This window comes from Mus caroli, unplaced genomic scaffold (genome assembly GCF_978045245.1).
Source record: "Mus caroli unplaced genomic scaffold, Mus_caroli_1 scaffold_6, whole genome shotgun sequence".
In the NCBI taxonomy this organism is placed as follows: Eukaryota; Metazoa; Chordata; class Mammalia; order Rodentia; family Muridae; genus Mus; species Mus caroli.
In genome coordinates this window covers 102,248,148-102,268,818 of record NW_028227261.1, presented here as the reverse complement: position 1 = coordinate 102,268,818, position 20,671 = coordinate 102,248,148, and the positions used below count along the sequence as shown (strand labels likewise).

At 37.9% G+C, this 20,671-nt stretch overlaps 1 protein-coding gene across 1 annotated transcript in view; it reads left to right on the top strand.

The window, feature by feature from the left end:
• The window catches only part of Smc2 (structural maintenance of chromosomes 2), a 54,939-nt gene extending 39,332 nt beyond the window's left edge, over positions 1-15,607 (top strand). The window contains exons 20-25 of the mRNA XM_021159844.3: positions 2,447-2,641; positions 4,166-4,366; positions 5,888-6,004; positions 9,057-9,217; positions 11,415-11,562; positions 13,876-15,607. Of these exons, the coding sequence (XP_021015503.1) occupies positions 2,447-2,641; positions 4,166-4,366; positions 5,888-6,004; positions 9,057-9,217; positions 11,415-11,562; positions 13,876-14,037 (984 nt within the window). The 3' untranslated portion in view covers positions 14,038-15,607. The remainder of the gene's footprint in view (positions 1-2,446; positions 2,642-4,165; positions 4,367-5,887; positions 6,005-9,056; positions 9,218-11,414; positions 11,563-13,875) is intronic.
• The last annotated feature ends 5,064 nt before the right edge of the window (positions 15,608-20,671 follow it).

Sequence of the window (20,671 nt, the reverse complement as noted above, 5' to 3'; positions counted from 1 at the left end):
ACCCCTTCTGGTAGGAATCCCAGCTTGAGTCACCCCCGTAGGCTCCCTGTATCCTGCCCCTGTCCCAGGAGAGTTAGTCACTGGAGATGCCCATCAGTGGTTTCCATGAGAATGATTGCTTCCTTGTGTAGCCTATAGTATTTGAGAGTATTCACTTCACTCTTGACATTATTTCTGATTACATTCCATTTTGCAAACACATTATTACATACTACATTAGCAGAATAGCAATTTTTAACTACTACTTTTCTAAGAATTTATTTGTCTGAACTTTATAGTTCACGTTGATTAGATGTTTTGCAGTTTCTGTTCAATTTTTCTTTCTTGCCTCTAAGGTAAATTTTAATTTTTGTTCTGGTTTCCTTTATTTTGATTTTTTTTTCATCTCAATTTCTTCCTCTGTCTTATACTACGCTCTATCAACATCATGTTATTTTTCTTTTAATAGGAAACTGTAAGATAGATGAGTTAGTTTTTAAAGGTTGTTCAGTCAAGCTTTACCTTACAAATTATTTCCTTTTGCTGATAGAGCAGATAAGCACTCTCTCTGGGAGCTAAGGAAGGAAATTAACTTCCTACTAACTAATTGGCTTGAGACAAACAAGATTAAAACTCCATTTCTGCTCAGTCTGAGGTGATAGGGCTCATGTGTATTTTCTCCCAGTGCAGAAAACACTGGCAGCTACATCTGTAGCGCTCCTTTTCAGTCTCAGCGTGATCTTCTTAGCCGTGCCTCTGTCGAATGTTCTTAGAGTTGATAAGACTGGAGACGCTCCCCTTAAATGGATCACTTTTACTCTTTCTTTTTTTCCAAAGGGTTTTAAAGGCTAAAATATCTTTAGATTTTAAGATGAGTCTTGATTTTTTTTTTTTTCCTTGCACAGACCATTGATGAACGCATTTAAATTCACTCTGAGCACATGTAACAATCCTAGGTGTGGAACATTGCTGCTTGGAATTATTTATTTCCCAAATACGCTCCTCCCCCATCTAAATTATTATTAATGCTTACTTAAGGAAGTCATTTCTTAAGAGTCTTTTGGTAGGTTGTTGTACTTACTTGGCTTTGTCTTAGTTTTCTTCCCCCCTAATGTAAGTGTAAGATAAGCTAGGGTTTTTCTCCTTTTGTCTCATGTAAACTTTGTCCTGTGAATTTGTAAATCTTATCTTTACTATGGGCACGTTCAACACCCAGAATAAAGCAAAGGGGCTTGAGGAGTTGGGAGCAGAGGAAACCACACCTGTAATTAGTCATTTGAAAGTTAAGTAGCCTCTCCACTTAGGTGGAGCAGGTGGCCCTAAGTCAGAGTAAGAAATCTTTCCTTGCACCAAGTCTGTTGGTTTCAACAAAAAGAGGGTTCTCTCTTCATTTTTCTTTTGACCCCTGTACTCAAATGCTGTGACATTCTGTTACCAGAGGTCATATTCTTTTTTTTTTTTTTTTTTCTGAGACAGGGTTTCTCTGTGTAGCCCTGGCTGTCCTGGAACTCACTCTGTAGACCAGGCTGGCCTGGAACTCAGAAATCCACCTGCCTCTGAAAGATCCTGAGAGAGAGTGAAAAATTATGTAAGCCCCTAGACGTGTGTCCACAATAGGCCTCACTAATGGCAGGGAGTAAAAGTTTAACTCACCCCATTGTTCCAGGTTGTACTAACCACAAAGTAGAAGTTTAACTTGCTCCATTGTTTCATGAAATGTTCATACAGAATACTCTAACCGTTCTTTGAACCCGTTATGCTTGCCAAATGCTATAGCCCAATGCCAGGTGTTTGCAGTTTCTGCCTTTATAAACCTCTTACCCCTTGAGCTCGGTGTCGACTCCTCTACCCCTGCGTGGGATACAAGTCGTTCCCAGTGCACTGGCCTTTCCCGATTAAACCTCTTGCTGTTTGCATCAAGATTGGTCTCTTGCGAGTTCTTGGGCGTCGCATCATTCCGGGACTTGATGAGCCCTCCCCCCCCCAACCCCGTTTCGGGAGTCTTTCACCTCTGCCTCCCAAGTGCTGGCCACAGGTCATATTCTTATCACCTTACATTTGTAGAAGGGAAACTTCCTTGGCCACCGTATCTTATCTTGAGTCCTTATTTTTGCTCCTCTTCTTGTTCTTTGGAGATCTCTCAGTTTATCTTCTTGTTAGTTAACTTCACAGAACTTTTTAAACTGAGAGACATAGCAGGTCAGAGTTTGTAGTCCTCCTCTCAGGCATTCATCCCCCCACACTACATGTAGTCAAAAGTCTTGATTATAGCATGGATCGTATGTCATGTTGATTCTATTAGTGGTGATGTGACTCACTTTACTGTGTGTAAAATGTGAAGGGTTAGACAGCCATTACCTGTAGTCATATGCTCCAAAAGTCTGTCAGACACACTTGGGGCAGGGTTAGAGTACTTATTTGTCACCTGACTGATAGTCATTAGTTTTCCTTTCTGTTGCTATTTTAGGAATCAATGAATAAAGCTCAAGATGAGCTGATGAAGCAAAAGCAAATAATAACAGCCCAGGACAACATAATTAAAGATAAATGTGCAGAAGTGGCGAAACACAATTTGCAAAACAATGAGTCTCAGCTTAAAATTAAGGAGTTAGACCACAGCATAAGCAAACATAAGCGGGAAGCGGATGATGCTGCTGCAAAGGTATGGTTACGTTGAGTTTTACAACCTGGAGAATCAGGGGTTGGTTTCTGAGCTCTTGAACAATTCTAGTAACTGCTCAATAGGAAACTTGCTGCAAATGGCAGAAATATAGCCTAAAGTATACTTGAGTTTACAGCTGTGATAACTGCTATCATTAACAGTCATTTTCAATTATAATCAAATGATTTGTTTTTAAATTTAGTTGTAGACATTTATTTCTCTCTATATGATGTATTTCTGTAATATTTAATGGTATCCAATCGGATTGGTGTTATTCATACTTACTGATAAAACTTATTATTAGTAATAATATATACATTATCTTATCACAAGTTGAATTTAAAGAACTCACAAGTGTGTGTGTGTCTCATTTTAAAAGACATTGCTTTTTCAGGTATTCAATATGATTTTGTGCAATGCAGTTATTTCAAAATTATCCCAGCTTTTAATAGCACTAAAAATACCTTCCTTTGCTATGTCACAGTATAAGTATTTTAAGGAGTATATGGTTGCCTTTGTAAAATTATTCTATCAGACACTGTACTGAAGATACCATATCCACCCAGCACCTTCAAAGACCTGACTAGTCATCCATCTCAGAAGCCAGACTGTAATTGAAAGTTGACATAGTATTTTAGAAGTAAGTAGATTGGACAAGGATTACTCTACTGATAAGAATGAATCTCCCACAGTTTTAGAGGAAAACCATGAAGAATTGTAATTCCAAAGTTTGAAGTGCTTGTAGTAATGAAAAAGTTACATTTTACCTTGCAAGAAGAGGTGGAGGTAGGGATAGTCAACATTCAGTGCTTTTTTTTCTTAGATAATAATTCTGAGAAAATTACGTAGTCACAATTAGGCTTTCATGACTTCATCAAATATTGTGACTATTTCTAAGGAATTTTAGCTACACACAAATTACTTTTTGAAGTAATAGATTGAATTAGGTAAAATCCTATCAGATGAGCCTCATGTGACTTAATTTTAATACAGATGTTTTGAATATACAAATGAAGCATCTTCAATCTGGAAGTCTTAAGTGCTTCAAAATGTAAAAGAGAAAAATCAACACCTGGTCTACTGTACCAGGTCAGAGCAAAAGGAAAGGCACGGGAAAGATGTCATGTAAAATCGTCTTCAGATTTCCTGTCTCTGAGATATCTCATTGTATATTTGTAAATATTCCAAAATTCGAATAACCAAACCAAAGCATTTTTCACAGCAGAGTGTTTTAGAACACAGGACACTCAATTTGACTTTGTAAAAAACTTTGTTTTTCACTCATCCTTGCTAATGGTTGGTGGGAGGACTCTGTGTATTCTGCTTCTTTAGTCCACAGTCCCCAGAAAGGGATTCACCATCCTCATTCCTACAGAGGCACATGCCATCCACCCTTCCTTTTTCTGTGGCATTATGATTATTTTCCTCTGAAATAGTTGTTTTAAAAATAGTAAACCTTTAGGAAACTGGTTTGAAAAATGTTTGGTGTGAATATAATTTTTTTTCTTTTGCATATGTGGCCAGGTATCCAAAATGTTGAATGATTATGATTGGATTAATGCTGAGAAACACCTATTTGGCCAACCTAATAGTGCCTATGATTTCAAAACAAACAACCCCAAAGAAGCTGGCCAGAGACTTCAGAAGTTACAGGAAGTAAAAGAGAAACTAGGGAGAAATGTTAACCTGAGAGCGATGAATGTGCTGACAGAAGCGGAAGAGCGGGTGAGTCTGCTTCCTAGCACTGTTGGCCATGTTAGAACAGTTTAGTGTCTGTGATGGTAGATGGCCTCTTGCCTAATGTGGTTTTTGTTTGCCTGTTCCTCCATCTTTTTCATTTCTTCCTTGTTATTTTGCTCTTTTGGTACATCAGTTCCCTTTATGCTGTCTTGTATCCATGGCTTTTGTTATCTGCTGAAACTGTTTGTCTTTCTGTGATGAGACATCGTGACCAAGTCAGCTTTTATAAGAGAAAGTATTTAACTCGTGTTGCTTACAGTTTCAGAGGTTCATTTTCATGATGGCAGCATGGCAGCATGCAGACAGGTCCTGAAGCAGTAGCTGAGAGTTAGATCCTGCTCTGTGGAGGCAGCAAGGGAGAGACTCTGGTCGCCACCTGGGCTTTTGAAATTTCAAAGCCCACTCACAATGATCCACTTTCTTCAACAAGGCCACACCTAATCCTTTTTTGTTTTGTTGGGTTTTTTTTGTTTTGTTTTCGAGACAGGGTTTCTCTGTGTAGCCCTGGCTGTCCTGGAACTCACTTTATAGACCAGGCTGGCCTGGAACTCAGAAATTCGCCTGCCTCTGCTTACCAAGTGCTGGGCACACCTAATCCTTTTAATACTTTCAAATATTTCTATCCTGTGGTGACTAAGTGTTCAAATATATTAGCTTATGGGGCATTCTTATACAAACCGCTTGCTTACTCTTTGACATGCCTTGTGAATCTAGTTTGCTGCTGGTCTGTATCCTCATTCCTTCTGCCCTTGGTAAGGTCTGAGTTCTGCCTGTAATACATATTAAAACCATTGTATAAGCAATGACTAAAACTGCTAAATGGGTGTTACGCACAGTTTTACTACTCTGTAAATCTAGCAGCATTTTCTTGGTTTTAATGCTCTCAGTTACTTGATAGTGAACCCATCTCTTCTGTCAGGACAAAACTTTTGCAGTCTAGGATGAGAGTTTAGTGCCAAGGGGTGACGAACCTGGAAGGAAGTAGTCTAAGGAAACCTCCCGACTCTTGAGAATCTCACAGGGAAAGAGCGTTCTCAGGAACTGTATTTATGCTTTATGTTTTTCTTTTAATTCAGCAAAATTCATTTTGTATTTGTATTAGAGAATTAATAAGATATGTATGGAATTGATACTAATTCAAAACATGGGGTATATACATCACTGTAAAGAATTAAATTATTTGTGGCACTGATAAAACTGGCCAACTTGTACTTAATGCTTTCATTATTATTTTTCAGGTTGCCTCAAATGCTAGGAAGAAAAGGGACTGTTAGTATGACCTAAATATTTTTAGGACTTAGCAAACTCTTGGCTTCCGTAGTTGAATTTCCCTGTATGTTGATACATAAGGAGTATGTTTACTTTTCTCATACTGTTTTTGTATTATAATTCTGATACATTGTATCTTCCTAGAAAATAGGATGAAACTTCTTTATGGCTAACTAAATTGGTGAATGAGGAAGAAATTTTGTATTTTACAAATAAATTGTCTCATTTTCCTTTCAGTATAATGATTTGATGAAGAAGAAAAGAATTGTAGAAAATGACAAATCCAAAATCCTTGCAACTATAGAAGATCTTGACCAGAAGAAAAATCAGGCCCTAAATATTGCTTGGCAAAAGGTACTTGAATCCAAAAATGTAATCCCAAGGCAAGGATGAAGGATCCTATCAGTAGGTTTACACTGTAATAGCAGCTCTGTGTAGCTTGAATGGGGCACATGTTCACAGCCTGAGTTATAGCCTTGTAGACATTTTTAAATGTGCTTTGTCTTTTTGACTTTACTGCAAGACATAGATAAGTTGGTGTCATTGTCGTCTATCATGACTGTTATTTTCAAAGGGAGCGTCATCTGATCTCTTTCGTCTTTGAGATGACACCCTTCACAACTGCTTAACACTAAAAGCAACACATTGCACTTGGATAGTAGTTAGGAATAAGTGTCTTTTACGGACTCAGCTTTACTATCCATTGTTTGTCTTGCCATTTCCAAAACATTTCTGTACTCCAATAAACTGCCATGCCAAAATACAGGCTTGGTGTAGTTAGGTTTAGTATAATGATGATGGCGATTTGCAAGTTCTATAAATTGACGCTGAAAAATAAATAGCAAGACTTAAAACAATTACCTCTTTATTTGCCAGATAGTAACTGTACATATTTAAAGGGTATGTGCATTGTGTAATAATGAGACACAAACATTCAACATACTCAGTTCAAACATCTAATACTTGTTTTCTAACTATCTTAATTTACCCATTAATTGCAGTCAACAATATTTCATCCTGTGCTGTAAAACAGGAAAATGTAGTCCTCTCATCTAAAGGCGCAGTTGCACCTGTTAGCCATCTTCTCTCTAGTCCCCTCCCTGAGGAACCCTCCCTTACCAGGCTCCTAATGGCGCTTTCCTTCTAATGCTTTACCCTTCATATGGGCATTAGTTACCTTTTCTCATTGCTGCGACACAAAGAAGGGTTATTTTGGTTCACATTTTCAGGATATGTTCCATCATAGCAGGGAAGTCCTGAGGCAGGAGTAGCAGGCCACTGATCACATTGTTCCCATAGTCAGAAAGGAGAGAGAAAGAGTCAGGAAGGAAGGAAGGAAGGAAGGAAGGAAGGAAGGAAGGAAGGAAGGAAGGAAGGGAAGGAGGGAGAGAGGGAGGCATGGGGGGAAAGGGAGGGAAGGAAGGAGGGAGGGAGGGAGGGAGGGATTGGATAGTTTGCGCAGTCTGGGCAGTATCGTCCACATTCAGAATAGGCCTCATTCTATTAAACATTTCCTTTTTCATAGCTTCTTCATTTCTTTCTTCCTCCTTGGTCACCTTTGTGGTTTGGTAATTTTCTATGTTGGTAGAATTTTCTTCTCTTATTTAAATATTATTTGCATCTGGTCTACTGTGTTCTACTGTGTTGTAAGGTTTGTGTTTGTTTTATGTATTGTATTCAGTGTCCCTTTAGTGGAGAACCTAAAGCAGGACCATTTGGGTGCTGACAAATCCTGTAGTCTGTTTTACCTCAGAAAGGTTTTCTTTTTTTCTCATGGAAGGTTTGATGGCTAGCTTTGTCTTGATTAATAGGTTTTTGAATCAGAAAATCATCAGGGCCTATTTATATATATAAAAGGAAGTATTCTGTTGGGGCTTACAGTTCCAGAGGGCTCAATGCTCATCCTGCTAGGAAGCACAGTGGTGCCCAGGCAGTCATGGCAGTAGAGAAGTAGCCGAAAGCTTATATCCTGAGATGCGGGTAGGAAGCAGAGAGACTCAGCCTGGTATGGGTGGGCTTTTGAAACCTCAGAGCCAACCTCCAGTAATGTACATCTCCAACAAGGCCGTACATCCCTCCTTATCCCTTCCAAACAGTCCCGCTGAGGACCTAATGTGAGCCTATGGGAGCTATTCTCATTCAAACCACCATACCTACCAAAATTAAACCAAGATGAGATGAACAACTAAATATATAACAAGAATAGAACTGAAGAAATAATAAAGTATTGCTTAACAGTTGTTGACTGCATTTTGCTGTTTCCCAATTCTCAAGATTCTCCAGTGCAGCTACTCTCTGTCTAACAGTCAGCATCCAAGTCATCAGTCCTCTCTCCATAGCCACCAGTAGCATACTGGATCAGAAGCTATTAATATTAGCATAAAGAGCTTTTGGGGTGAGATCGTATAAATAGAGCTTTTTGGCTGAGATAATATGTTCTCTAGTTCATATTCAGGAATACTGCTAGTCTTAAGCTGCATCTTTAAGTTACTTATAGACTATCTATAATCACTTACATAATATCTAGAATAATTCCATGACCAGATGGAATCACTGCTGAATCTCACCAAATCTTTAAAGAACTAATACCAGTGCTTCTTAAATTATTCTATAAGATCAAAAGGATGAAATGCTGCCAAACCATCATATCAAATCCTGTGAAAGACTCCCACACACTCTCAAGAAAACAGAAAATTATAGCTCAATCTTCTCGTATACAGAAACTTGACTCGGGTATTCCTATAAAACATATAAAGTTAATGCTGGATCGTAGAACAGGCCCCGCAGTGGTTCCCAGATTGTGCAAGTTGAGTTTGCTCTTTCCTAATTTCAAAGGTTCTTGTAGTGCTGCTGATGGTTCCTGACTATTCAGCATGGCAGCCATCCTCCTTCATTATCTCAACTTTGAACACTAACTTAATGTGTTCAAAACTTAATGAAAAGCTATTGGGATTGGCATATATACTTCTTTGGCTAAGGTAAAATGTGTTCCTTAGTTATGTCCATATTCAGAAGTCCTGCTTGAAAAGCTAGGAGATGTTTTAATAGATTTACTTGGTGTATGTTGGTGTCTGGCCCTGAATCTGAAGATTTCCCTAGAGAACATGGCTGTTAAATCCTGGAAGACACGCGTTTGACAAGGGGCAATGCTGGTTTCTCTGTGGTATACTCATATTTGTCTTCTGGACTCTAAAAGTTATTGGTCATATTCATAAGACAGATGGCTAGATGCTGATCAGGTGTATATGTATGTGCATTGAATCACCCCATTTGCACCTGCTGTGACAGGTCAAATAACTTCCCCAGACCTTTTCTTCCCAACACACAGTGGATCTATTGAGTTGCATGCAAATATCCTAACAATTGGACAATATTCTGATGTTGTAACATGATTTTTTTAATCTAGGTGAACAAAGACTTTGGCTCTATTTTTTCTACCCTTTTGCCTGGTGCCAATGCTATGCTTGCACCACCAGAAGGGCAGACAGTTTTAGATGGTCTGGAGTTCAAGGTTGCCTTAGGAAATACGTGGAAAGAAAACCTAACTGAGCTTAGTGGTGGTCAGAGGTACGTAATCCCCTTACAACTTACAGTTTCTCATGGTTATTATATTTCATCATTTTATTTACTCTGTAATTCCGTTTCAGTTTTAGTTTGGTTGGCTGCCTAGGAGGAATTTCTGAAGCCCAATTATGGGACTACAGATTTAGTTAAAATATTTGTTTAAATTGGCAGACAGTAACTACCATAGCTAAGAGTCAAATGTAGTTGAATGTTTACAAACAAAAAAACCAAGCCAGATAACTAAACAAAATCTAGGAAAAACAACTTGTTAATCATTTAAAATCAAGCAAGCCATGTAGGCCCAGTGTACCTGAAAGGAAAAATGGAAATGTCAGGCCTGTGTGTAGCCAGGTTTCTCTCTCTCTTAACAGTTAGGAAGGGTTAACCACTAGAATGTAATAGCCTCACTGCAGGAAGGACACATGGACTGTAGTTTGAGGACGGAGCAGAGAAGTTAACGTTAGGTCTGCATGTTCCTAAAGTGAACGCTGTTTTAGACAAACTGAACAGTGGGCCTGACGTCAGTTATATGCCAAAAAAACCACTACCTCCTTTAAAAAGATAACAAAATATACAACTTAAAATAGTGTACAATTAATAAGAATTGCAAGACACTGGGTGGGATGGTTGACTTCTGTATTCTCAGGACTCCAAGGGCCAAGGGAAAAAGACTGCCACAAATTTGAGTCTATCTTGGTATACAACTCTGAGCTCAGTCTGGGTTATACAGCAAAACCGACTTTAAAATAGTAATATTCATAAGTTTGCAAGAGACAACTTAAAGTGTTGACCTAGAGAAGAATTATTCTTGAAAGGAAACTGACCCAGTGAGATTAATAAGTGTGAAATTTAGAGTAACTATTTTTCAAGAATTACATTGAAAAAAATGCTAACAAATAGATAAAAACCCTTTAAAAATAATGAAGTGAGAATGTAGAGATAAAACATAAGTAAAATACAGAGTTCACAAGATTTTTATAAAATGAAGAATTAACTTGTTATACCAGTTATATCTCTACTGAACTGAGGAAGAGGAAAAAAACCTTTGACACATATGAAATTAGTGTTCCAAAATTAGAGGAAAACAGGAGAGAGAACTACTTAAAAGAAATAATGGCATCAGATCTCCCACATATGATGAATTCTGTAGAGACAAGCATTTGAGCTATTGGCAAGATAAGCTCAGAGACACACACAGCAAGACTTACAAGATTACTGGAAAACCATGTGTATATTAGAAAACTTTCAGAGGCAGCCAGCAAAAAAACAAACAAACAAAAAAAACAGCATAGAGGTAAGAATGACTTGAGACTTTAGACTTCTTATCCCAAACTGCCAGTTGGAAGTTTTAGAACATTTAGAATGTGCTGAATGCGTCAACCTAGAATTCTGTGTCTAAGAGAAACATTCATATTGAAGCCAATAGACTTTCTGACAGAAGCCAAGAGACATTCATAACTCAGAAAATTATAAAAAAAATATTGATACCTGTGGTTTTTTTATGAAGTTGTTTGTCACCTTTTGAGTAGAAATATCTATAATTTACATATGCAGGTATAGCACACATGTACATAGTGTATATAGTATATATGTATGGGTACATGTATAATAAGATTTTTTAAAGGGGATAACTAAGTTTATATTGTTTCCTTAATAAATATATAGCCACTCTCATACCCGATCCCTAAGCTCTAAATTAGCAATCGTGGTACGGATAAATGTCACTTTTTATAAAGTAGTATGTCCTGGTGCTATCTGGAGAGCTAGCTCCTAGGTACCAGCACTGGCTGCTCTTCTAGAAGACATAGATTTAATTGCCAGCACCCACACAATGACTCACGAGCATCTATAACTCCAGTTGCAGGGGTTATAACACCCTCTTCTGGCGTGTGAGGACAGCAGGCAGGCATGCAGTATACAAACATACATACAGGTTAAAACACCAGTTCATATAAATAAAAAAGTTATTTTTAAAAGGTAACTTGATCTTTAGTATAAATGCCAAATGTAATGAGAATATTAAAGTTGTCGCAGGAAAATAATATGCTTGTGAAGAGAAGTTTAGAACCTAGGATCTCTATGACTTTAAGATGAGTGTTCTATTTATTTATTATGCTAAGGACATTGCAAATTTGCTATAGTTTTTTGGTCCAATGTCTTGCAAATGTTTATGGCTTTATTTCCTCCAACATTTTCCCAGGTCTCTAGTGGCTCTCTCACTAATATTGTCCATGCTCCTCTTCAAACCTGCTCCAATTTATATCTTGGATGAGGTGGATGCGGCCTTGGATCTTTCTCATACCCAGAATATTGGGCAGATGCTGCGGACTCACTTCACACATTCTCAAGTAAGGACCACTCCAAAAGCTCCCTCAGTAGAAGTAAAATAGGGTTTGTTTGTTTTACGAAACTAAGACCTTATTAGTAAGCATCATTAAGTTAGCTATTTGCGATTGGGGATGTAGCTCAATGCTTTGTAAATCATCAAAAACAGGGATCAGTCTCCCTTGAAGGAAAGGACTGGACATTTACACACAGGTTCTAGCACGATAAGGAGTACAACTTAAAATTGATTTAATGATGATAAAATTGTTTTTTTTAGCTATTTGCCGCAAGAATGTCGCTCAAACACAACTGCTTCAAGAATATACTTAAGGCATCAAAAAAATGTTGCACAAAATGACTTGGCTAAACACAGAGAAAAATCCCTTAAAGCTAAAAGAGGGTTTTTTTTTGTTTGGGGTTTGGTTTTTTTGTTTGTTTGTTTGTTTTTTTGTATTGCTACAAGAGCCATAGCTTCCAAATATGGTTGAATAAAACTGTTATACAGTTCTAGGATCTGTACTCATCCTTATTCAGTACTCATCCAGTACTCATCTGTACTCATGTTTATTATGGCAGCTTTTAGTGGTGCCTTTCCTAATTATATGAAGGTGATGTTTGGACAGGGACAGAGCTGTAGAAACTTGCAATCTTCTTTGGTATTATTAAATTTATCACAAAGAAAATTATTTCACTAAATGATTGGAGCTAGCAATAAAATAGGGAATGCCAGCCACAAAATTCAGTTCTGGGAAATAATAACCTTACGTAATGAAACACTGAAGGTCAGATTAAGAAACTTCTAAGATAAAAGAACATTGCTAGTCATTTGGGTACATAGTACCACAACTGTCTTCAGTTGTTACTTGAGAATGTACGTTTTCTTGGTGTCATGTGTTTAAGGAGAGAACAGAGTGACCTCTAGATAATTTTTTTTAATTAAAATAAAATTACATCATTTTTTTTTTTTTCCCTTAACTCTCCTCCCATTCAACCCCCAACCTTGTTCTCTAAAATTCATGGCCTCTTTTGTTAGACACACATCACAAGCATATGTATGTTCCTAAGTATATAAATATAACTTGTTTGGTCCATATAATGTTACTTGTATGTGAGTGCTCTTAGGAGAGGGAAGCATTGTCAGTCCAGATGGGAAAATTTATATTTACACAGACAGACAGACAGACAGACAGACACACACACACACACACACATATCACTTGGTGTTAAACAGCCAGCTACTGGGGAGGCTCTTCCTTAGTTACCTGTAGTTCTTTGTCTGCAGTGGGCTCCCACGACCTCTCTCTCTTCTATATAATCATGTCTATTGTAATTATTTGTATCTTGTTTAGGCAGCCTTGTCATTGAGACTTCATGGGTGTAGCTTCTTGGACATTTCTAGGAGACAGAACCTCAGCAGAATTTCTGTTTCTCTAGCTCTTAGAACTGCCCCTTCTTTGACATTGCCTAACCCTTAGATGCAGGAGTTGCATTACAAATGTGTCAGTACTGTGCACATGAAGTCACCTGTTCTCTGCATTCTGATCAGCTGTGGTTTTAAGAGAAGCTTCTTTGATAAGAAGTGAGAGGTACAGTCATCTGTGATCAAAAGGGTAAATATTTAGAATCAATTAGCAATTATGATAGTTTAGTCAAGTGACAGATAGATCCATGACCTCATTAGTCCTGTGTCGTTGGCCAAGTTTCCTCTACCAGACATGATTTGGGCTATAAATATAATTAGAGAGCTGTTGATGACTGCCAGGATGTACATGCCTTGGGGTTATCACTGCCATGCTGGGTCGGATTATTGGTTGACTACCCTCTTTGAAAACTGCATGGCACCTTCTGATACCATGAAAAAGCTAAGCCTCAGGAAAGAGGCTTCCAGGTGAGACTCAATCAGCAAGTGCCTGCAGATACTTTGTCCAAAGCTCATGGTATCTTTAGCAGTAGTGGACCTTCCACTTCTGGGCGGTAGCCAGGGGCAATAGTAATGGCCTGTGTGCTTTACGAGGTACTTGGAAGATCCTGACCATCAACTCAGAAGCTTCTCATGTTTATATGCCTACTATTAGTGTGTTAGCCCTTAGCTTACGGGAGAGGGTAGCATTATCAGTCTAGATGGGAAAATTGATATTTACACAGACGCACACACCCCACCACAGTTTACCATTTTTCTTGCTGTTTTCCTTATGCCTCCACCACCCCTTCCCATCCCATGGTCTGTTTTTACTTTTTTGTTTTTGTGCTCCATTCAATTCTTAAATCCTCTTTAGAGAGTGAACAACTTTAAGAATATTTTTTTAATGTTTTTTTCTTTTTTCTCTTTCCTTAAGTTCATTGTGGTATCCCTCAAAGAAGGTATGTTCAACAATGCAAACGTTCTCTTCAAAACCAAGTTTGTGGATGGTGTTTCTACAGTAGCCAGATTTACGCAGAGTCAAACTGGGAAGATTCCGAAGGAAGCAAAGTCCAGGGGAAAAGAACCCAACTGCTAGTTCAGAGTACAGACTTCTCACCTTGACGTTTTTACACATGAACTTCCAAGAATTTGGGATCCAAGTTGTTTATATAATAATGTTAACATTATTTTCATATGTAATTCTTTTTAGCACTTTTTAAATTGCAGATTCCTCTTTTCTTACTTAGTGTGATTATGGTCCAATTATTGTTGTTGTGATTGCATGTATATCATCAATTTTTTTCTTACAAAAAGCTTTTGTATGTATTAAAGAACCTGAGGTACATATAGTTGGTAAATTGTGTATGCAAATGCCCAAAATGCAAAGAAACAGATGAAATTATAGGATAAATATAGCTGACAGTCAGCTTTTAACTAGTTTAATTTCTAAGTACAGTATTAATGAGTTTTATTTTGCTTATAAAATCATTCAGATACAGAATATTTGTAAAGAAAGTCACTGGACCATTAAAGGGAACACATAGCAATTATGCATACACTGAGCTATTTGAGGTCAGTCCTGTGGAGATACCACACCAGATCCTTGGCTGGGAAATGGATCTGGAGAGACTTTTTCACTTTACTGATGTTGACTATCATGTTTATGTATGTTTAATAATTGATCTCCACAAGCTTGAACTTTGAGTGGTTTTTAGCTTTGATTATTTTAGTAGAAGCTTGGGAAGAAATGTGTTATTATACAGTATTACACTTGGATTAGTCTATCTACAGTCCTGTAATATTTTGTAAGATTTCTATCAGACTTCTCATAATCAATAATTTTTTGGTGAATGTAGGACCTAGCAGATTAAATGAAAAGTATATTTTATAAGAGTCTGGTAAATGTAACTAAGTCTGTCTTCTCTACCAAAAAAACCTCCAAAGCTTCATGATTGGTGAAATTCTTGGTGCCTTCTGCTTGTCTGGGTCAAAGGTAAAACTCCTTTAGAAAGCAGGAGGGGCCCAGTACACACCCTGAGATCCTGCAGCTCTTACTGTCTCTACGTACATTTCCACATCAGCACCTCATGCCCGTAATCCTCAGAGCGCTAATGTGATCTGATTGGATTGGACAGGTGTGGCCCATGTTTCTTCCTGATACTTAACCCTTAGTTCCTTGATGTTCTACTTTCTTTGTTGTGTCATACAGGCCCTGAGTTGGACATTTCTCAAACTTATATATGTGATGTTATATAGACCTTAAGTCATTTGTACCCTGGAACATTTTGGAAATTATTTCATATGGAGGGAAGAGGCAGTGAGCTGAAAATACTGACTAATGCATAGTATAAATCTCAGATAATGGACCTACACAATGTTTTGTTTTCCAAGGGGTTATAAACTATTGGTCAAAATAGTTGTGTTTATTTACCCTGTTGCTAATAGTGGTATTCTAATTTGATCACAATCTAGTCAATGCCAGCTGTTAATATTTTGTATTAGGCAGTTATAAAATAGCGTTGAATTGCTGTCTTAAGCTTATAAGTGACTATTTTGTGTGATTTCCTTTGTCTATAAATTATATCCTTGTATGCGTTTCTGTCTTGTTTTCTTTTATTTTTGTATTTTATATATAGTTTCACTCATATTTTTGTGCATATATTAAATTTCTGTGAGACATACTAAATTTTTGTAGTACTACGTTTTTTATTTCAATATAGCAAAGTTGTTAAATAGTGACTTTTCATGTATTCATGAGAAGGTGGGTTAACTAACATTAATAACTTAAGCCAAACATTTCTCTTTTTTTGTTTATTTTTTTTTATATTTTGTTTTTGGTTTTGGGTTTTTTTCGAGACAGGGTTTCTCTGTGTAGCTCTGGCTGTCCTGGAACCCACTCTGTAGACCAGGCTGGCCTCGAACTCAGAAATCCGCCTGCCTCTGCCTCCCAAGTGCTGGGACTAAAGGCGTGCGCCACCATTGCCCGGCCAAACACTTCTTGTTTATATGCATTTTCTTATTTAGTCCTCACATAACTCAGTAAGGTAATCCTTATCAGAATTCTGTTAGTGAGGAAGCTGAGCAGAGCTTACGTAAATTGCCCATAGTATCACTCAGTAGTATCAGATTTGGGGAATACCTTTTTTATTTTCCTAATACTGTATATCCATAGACTTTTCTACCATATCCCAGTTCCCGAATATCCATTCAGAGGCTTCATATCATTAATAAATGCCTAGGCCATGAGCTAGGCTCAGTCCCTGACTAACTCTTAAGTTATTATTCCATTTATTCTAACCTGTGTCAGCTATGTGGCTGATTTCTTTGCTGTCCTTCAAAATCTCCCCTGACTTTCTTTCTGCTGGACATGGCACCTTCTAACCCTGCCTTACTCTACTGGCTATTAGATTTTATTGATCCTTCCCACCATGCTATCTACAGGAGCCACTTCACTACCTTCTGAAAAACACTGGTGTTTAACCAGACCCTTGTAGAGGAGAAGCCTCTAACCATGGTTTATAAAATGATCATATGCTGTAAAACCCATGTTTAGCTCTTTCACCAGATCTGCCAACTCATTTGGGAGCAACAATACATTTTAAGATGAAGTTTTTGCTAACTGTAAATCCCTTAGTGAGCCCAAGGTTCCCAGATAATCCACTACCGCCTATGTGAACACATGATTTGAGGGGAATCCCATTCAGCCAGTTAACAGACAAGAGGAAAAAGCAGGATTTCAGGTCACAGATGAAAATACTGCTTGTGGATTAGTATTGGTCTGAACACCCTGAAAGATGGTGGCAAGTGAAAAATTCAATGGGTAGATTTAAATGTTGCAGTTGGCCTTGTACTTTGTGTGGAAACAAGACCTAAAGTTAAAAATGTTTAATAACACTCATAGGCAATGGTGAGTGGCTTGTCTGGTTACAGAGACTATAACAGAAGTAGTGGCCAAATTAGTACAAGTATGCAGAATGAAGTATGTGGGAAGATTAGAGGAATGGTGGCAGGCTTGCAAAGAGTACGGCCACTGGAGAATCTCCACCAGGGAAGAGGCACCAGATAGCTAAATGGTCAGTGAGCTGAGCAGCTGCCAGCAAGATTTGTGCTTCCAGTCTTCCGAGCATGGGCACTGAGACGCAGAGTTGATATTGTACTTCATTGTGGTGCTGTCCAGAACGGAGACACTGGTTCAGCTTGTAGAAAGAGCCTTGGTTTGGAAACCAGCTACTGGCTGGTGTTTGTCAGTATTCTACAGAGTTTATTCAGGAAGGTTTGCCATGACCTTTAGGAAACTATTTGTAGATTGTAGATAAATTTGATTGGGATAGGAGTAGATTTGATTAAAGAGTGACTGCCACAGATGTTGGAAGTGTCACTGGTTAGGAGTCTTCAACTGCTGTCTGTTTCACATTTTGGTTAAGCTCCCAAGAATTTCTTTGCCTCAGATTGTATCTTGGCATGGTAGGGAGGATCTGCATCTAACAAGTTATCGTTAAAAATGGACCCAAGAATCAAGCCCATGTAGCCATTTTAATGCCTGACAAAATAGACATCAAACCAAAACTAATCAAGAGATGAGTGGCAGACACTGTATACTTCTCAACAAACAACCCAAAAAACTACCCACCAAGAGGATATTGCAGTTCTTAACATCTATGCACCAAACACAGGAGCACCCAAATTCATAAAAGAATCACTACCACAGCTTAAATCACAGAGACCTTCGCAGAGTACTGAAGTCCCCCACTTTCACCTATAGACAGGTCATCAAGAGAAAAACAAAACAATAGGTAGAGTTAGATCATGTCACAAACCAAATGGACCTAAGATAGTACAGAACGTTTCACACCAAACAATATACCTCTCTCAGCACCTCACAGAACTTTCTCCAAAAATAACCACATACTCAAGACACAAAGCAAGTCTCAACAGATACAAGAAAATGGAAATAACACCCTGTATCCTGTGACCACCACAGATTAGAGCTCGATATCCACAACAAAAGGCTTACAAACTCATAGACACTGAACAACTCTCTACTGAATGGAAAATGGATCAATACAGAAATTAAGAAATGTAAAACTCTTTAGAATTGAATGAAAACAAAAACACAACAAAGCCAAGTATAGGACACAGGCAGTTTTAAGAGGAAGTTTATCATGCTAAGTGTCTACATAAATTTTAGAGACCTCATATTAGTAACACATTACCTGATAGCTCTAAAACAAAAAGAACAAATAACACCCCCCCCCAAAAAAAAATGATGTCAAGAAATAAACTCAGGGCTAAACTCAGTAAAATAGAAACACACAATACAAATAATGTAACAGTTAGTTCTTTGATTAAAATAATGGGATTTACAAACCCTTAGCCAAATTAAAGGCACAGAGAAAATAACCAGATTAATGAAATTAGAGATGGGGGCGGGGACATATTGAGATACCAAAGAAATCTAGAGAATCATAAGGACAAACTTTAAAACGCAGTACTCCACAAAATTGGAAAATCTAAACAAAATCAATAATTTTCTTAATGCATACCACTTGTCAAAAGGTAAGTAAAGATCAGACAAACTAACCTATAATCCCCAGTAAAGTAGAAGCTGTAATTAAAAGTCTCCCCAAAAAAGTGAGGAGCCAGATGGTTTCAGCACAGACTTTCAAAAAAGTGTAAGTGCCAATATGCTTCAAATTTTTTTTACAAAACCAGTTAATCTGACACCAGAACCACAAAGTCCCATCAAAGACCAATTGTCCTCGTGGACAGGTGCAATAATTCTTAATAAAATACCTGCAAACTGAAAGAACACATCAAAAAGGCCATCCAACATGATCAAGTAGGCTTTATCCCAAAGATCCAGGGATGGTTCAACATATGTAAATTGATTGACATAGAACCATATGAAAAAAAAATTGAAAGACAAAAAAATTTCTGGAGAGATTAGGGATACAGGGACAACAAAAGAGCAAAGGCAGTTTACAGCAATCCCTTAGCCAACATCGACGTAAATGGAGAGACTCAAAGTCATTCCACTAGACTCAGGAAGAAGACAGGCTGTCCATTTTATCCTATCCATTGGAGCACTTGAACTCTTACCTAGAGCAATAAGAAAACTGAAGGAAATGATTGTAAAAATTCCACCTGGAATCTCTACAGCTGGCAAATACTTTCAGCAATGTAACAGGATACAAAATTAATATAAAAAATCAGTAGCCTTCCTATATACAAAGAATGAAAAGACAGAGGGAAAACAAAATCTCTGACAGTAGCTCCAAAAATCATTAAATATTTTAGGGTAGTGAACCAAGCAAGTGAAAGACCTGTATAATAAAAAACCTCCAGATGCTGAAAAAAAAATCAAAAAAGATAACTAACAGAAGATGGAGATATCTCCCCATGCTCATGGATTGGTAGGGTTAATATAGTAAAAATGTCTACCATACCTAAAGCAATCTACAGATTCAGTGCAACCCCTAGAAAAATTCCAACACAGCTTTTTACAGATATTGAAAGATCATTTCTCAACTTCATATAGAAATACAAAAATCCTGGATAGATAGAGCAGTCATGAATGATCAATGCTGAGTGGAGCTATATCTCCAATTTCAAGTTGTACTGTAAAGCTAGAGTAGTCACAGGATGGTATTGGCACAAAAGCAGTCATGTTGATGACGCTGGATTTCAGACCTAGACATGAATCTGCACACCTGCTTTTCAATAAAGAGTCAGAGGCACACACTGGAAATAAGAAAGCATTAACAAATGGTGCTGGTCAAATTGACTGACTGCATGTAAAATAATCCAAATTTATAGATTTAGTCCAAATTAGATTCATCCTATCACCCTGCACAAAACTCAAGTTCAGCTGGATCAAAGACCTTAATATAAGGTTGGCTACCACTGAGTCTCATAGACGAGAAAGTGGAGACTAGCATGGAACTTACTAGCACAAGAAAGGGCTTTCTGAACAGAGCACCATTAGCACAGACACTAAGAAAAACCATAGGTAGAACCTTATGAAGCCAAGAAACTTCTGTATGGCAAAGGACACCATCATTCAAAGTGTCAGGCCACACTGAGAATGGGGAAAATCTGGTCTTCTTAAGACTGGAATTTTCTAGTTCAAAAGCAACTCGATAGAGTACGCTGGAACTCTCTTCAGTACTTCATGAAATTTGACTTCTTCCTCTATTCAGTCCCCTCTCAACTTTTTTTTTTTTTAACTCTTAAAAAGAACAACATTTAATTGTGGCTGGCTTATAGGTTCAGAAGTTCAGTCCATTATCATCAAGGTAGGAACCTGGCAGCATCCAGGCAGGCGTGGTGCAGGATGAGCTGAGAGTTCCACATCTTCACCTGGAGGCTACTAGGAAGAGACTGACTTCCAGGTAGCTCAGACAAGGGTCTTAACGCCCACAACTGGGGTTGGGGATTGAGCTCAGTGGTAGAGTGCTTGCCTAGCAAGCGCAAGGCCGTGCCTTCTAATAGTGCTACTCCCTGTGCAGAGCATATGCAAACCATCACATCCTGGTTAGTGTATATATATATATATATATATATATATATATATATATATATATATATATATATTTAGATATTTTCTTTATTTAAATTTCAAAAGTTGTCCACTTTTCTGGTTTCCCCTCCAAAACCCCCTATCCCCTCCCTCCTCCCCCTGCTCACCAATGCACCCACTCCTGCTTCCTGGCCCTGGCATTCCCCTATAC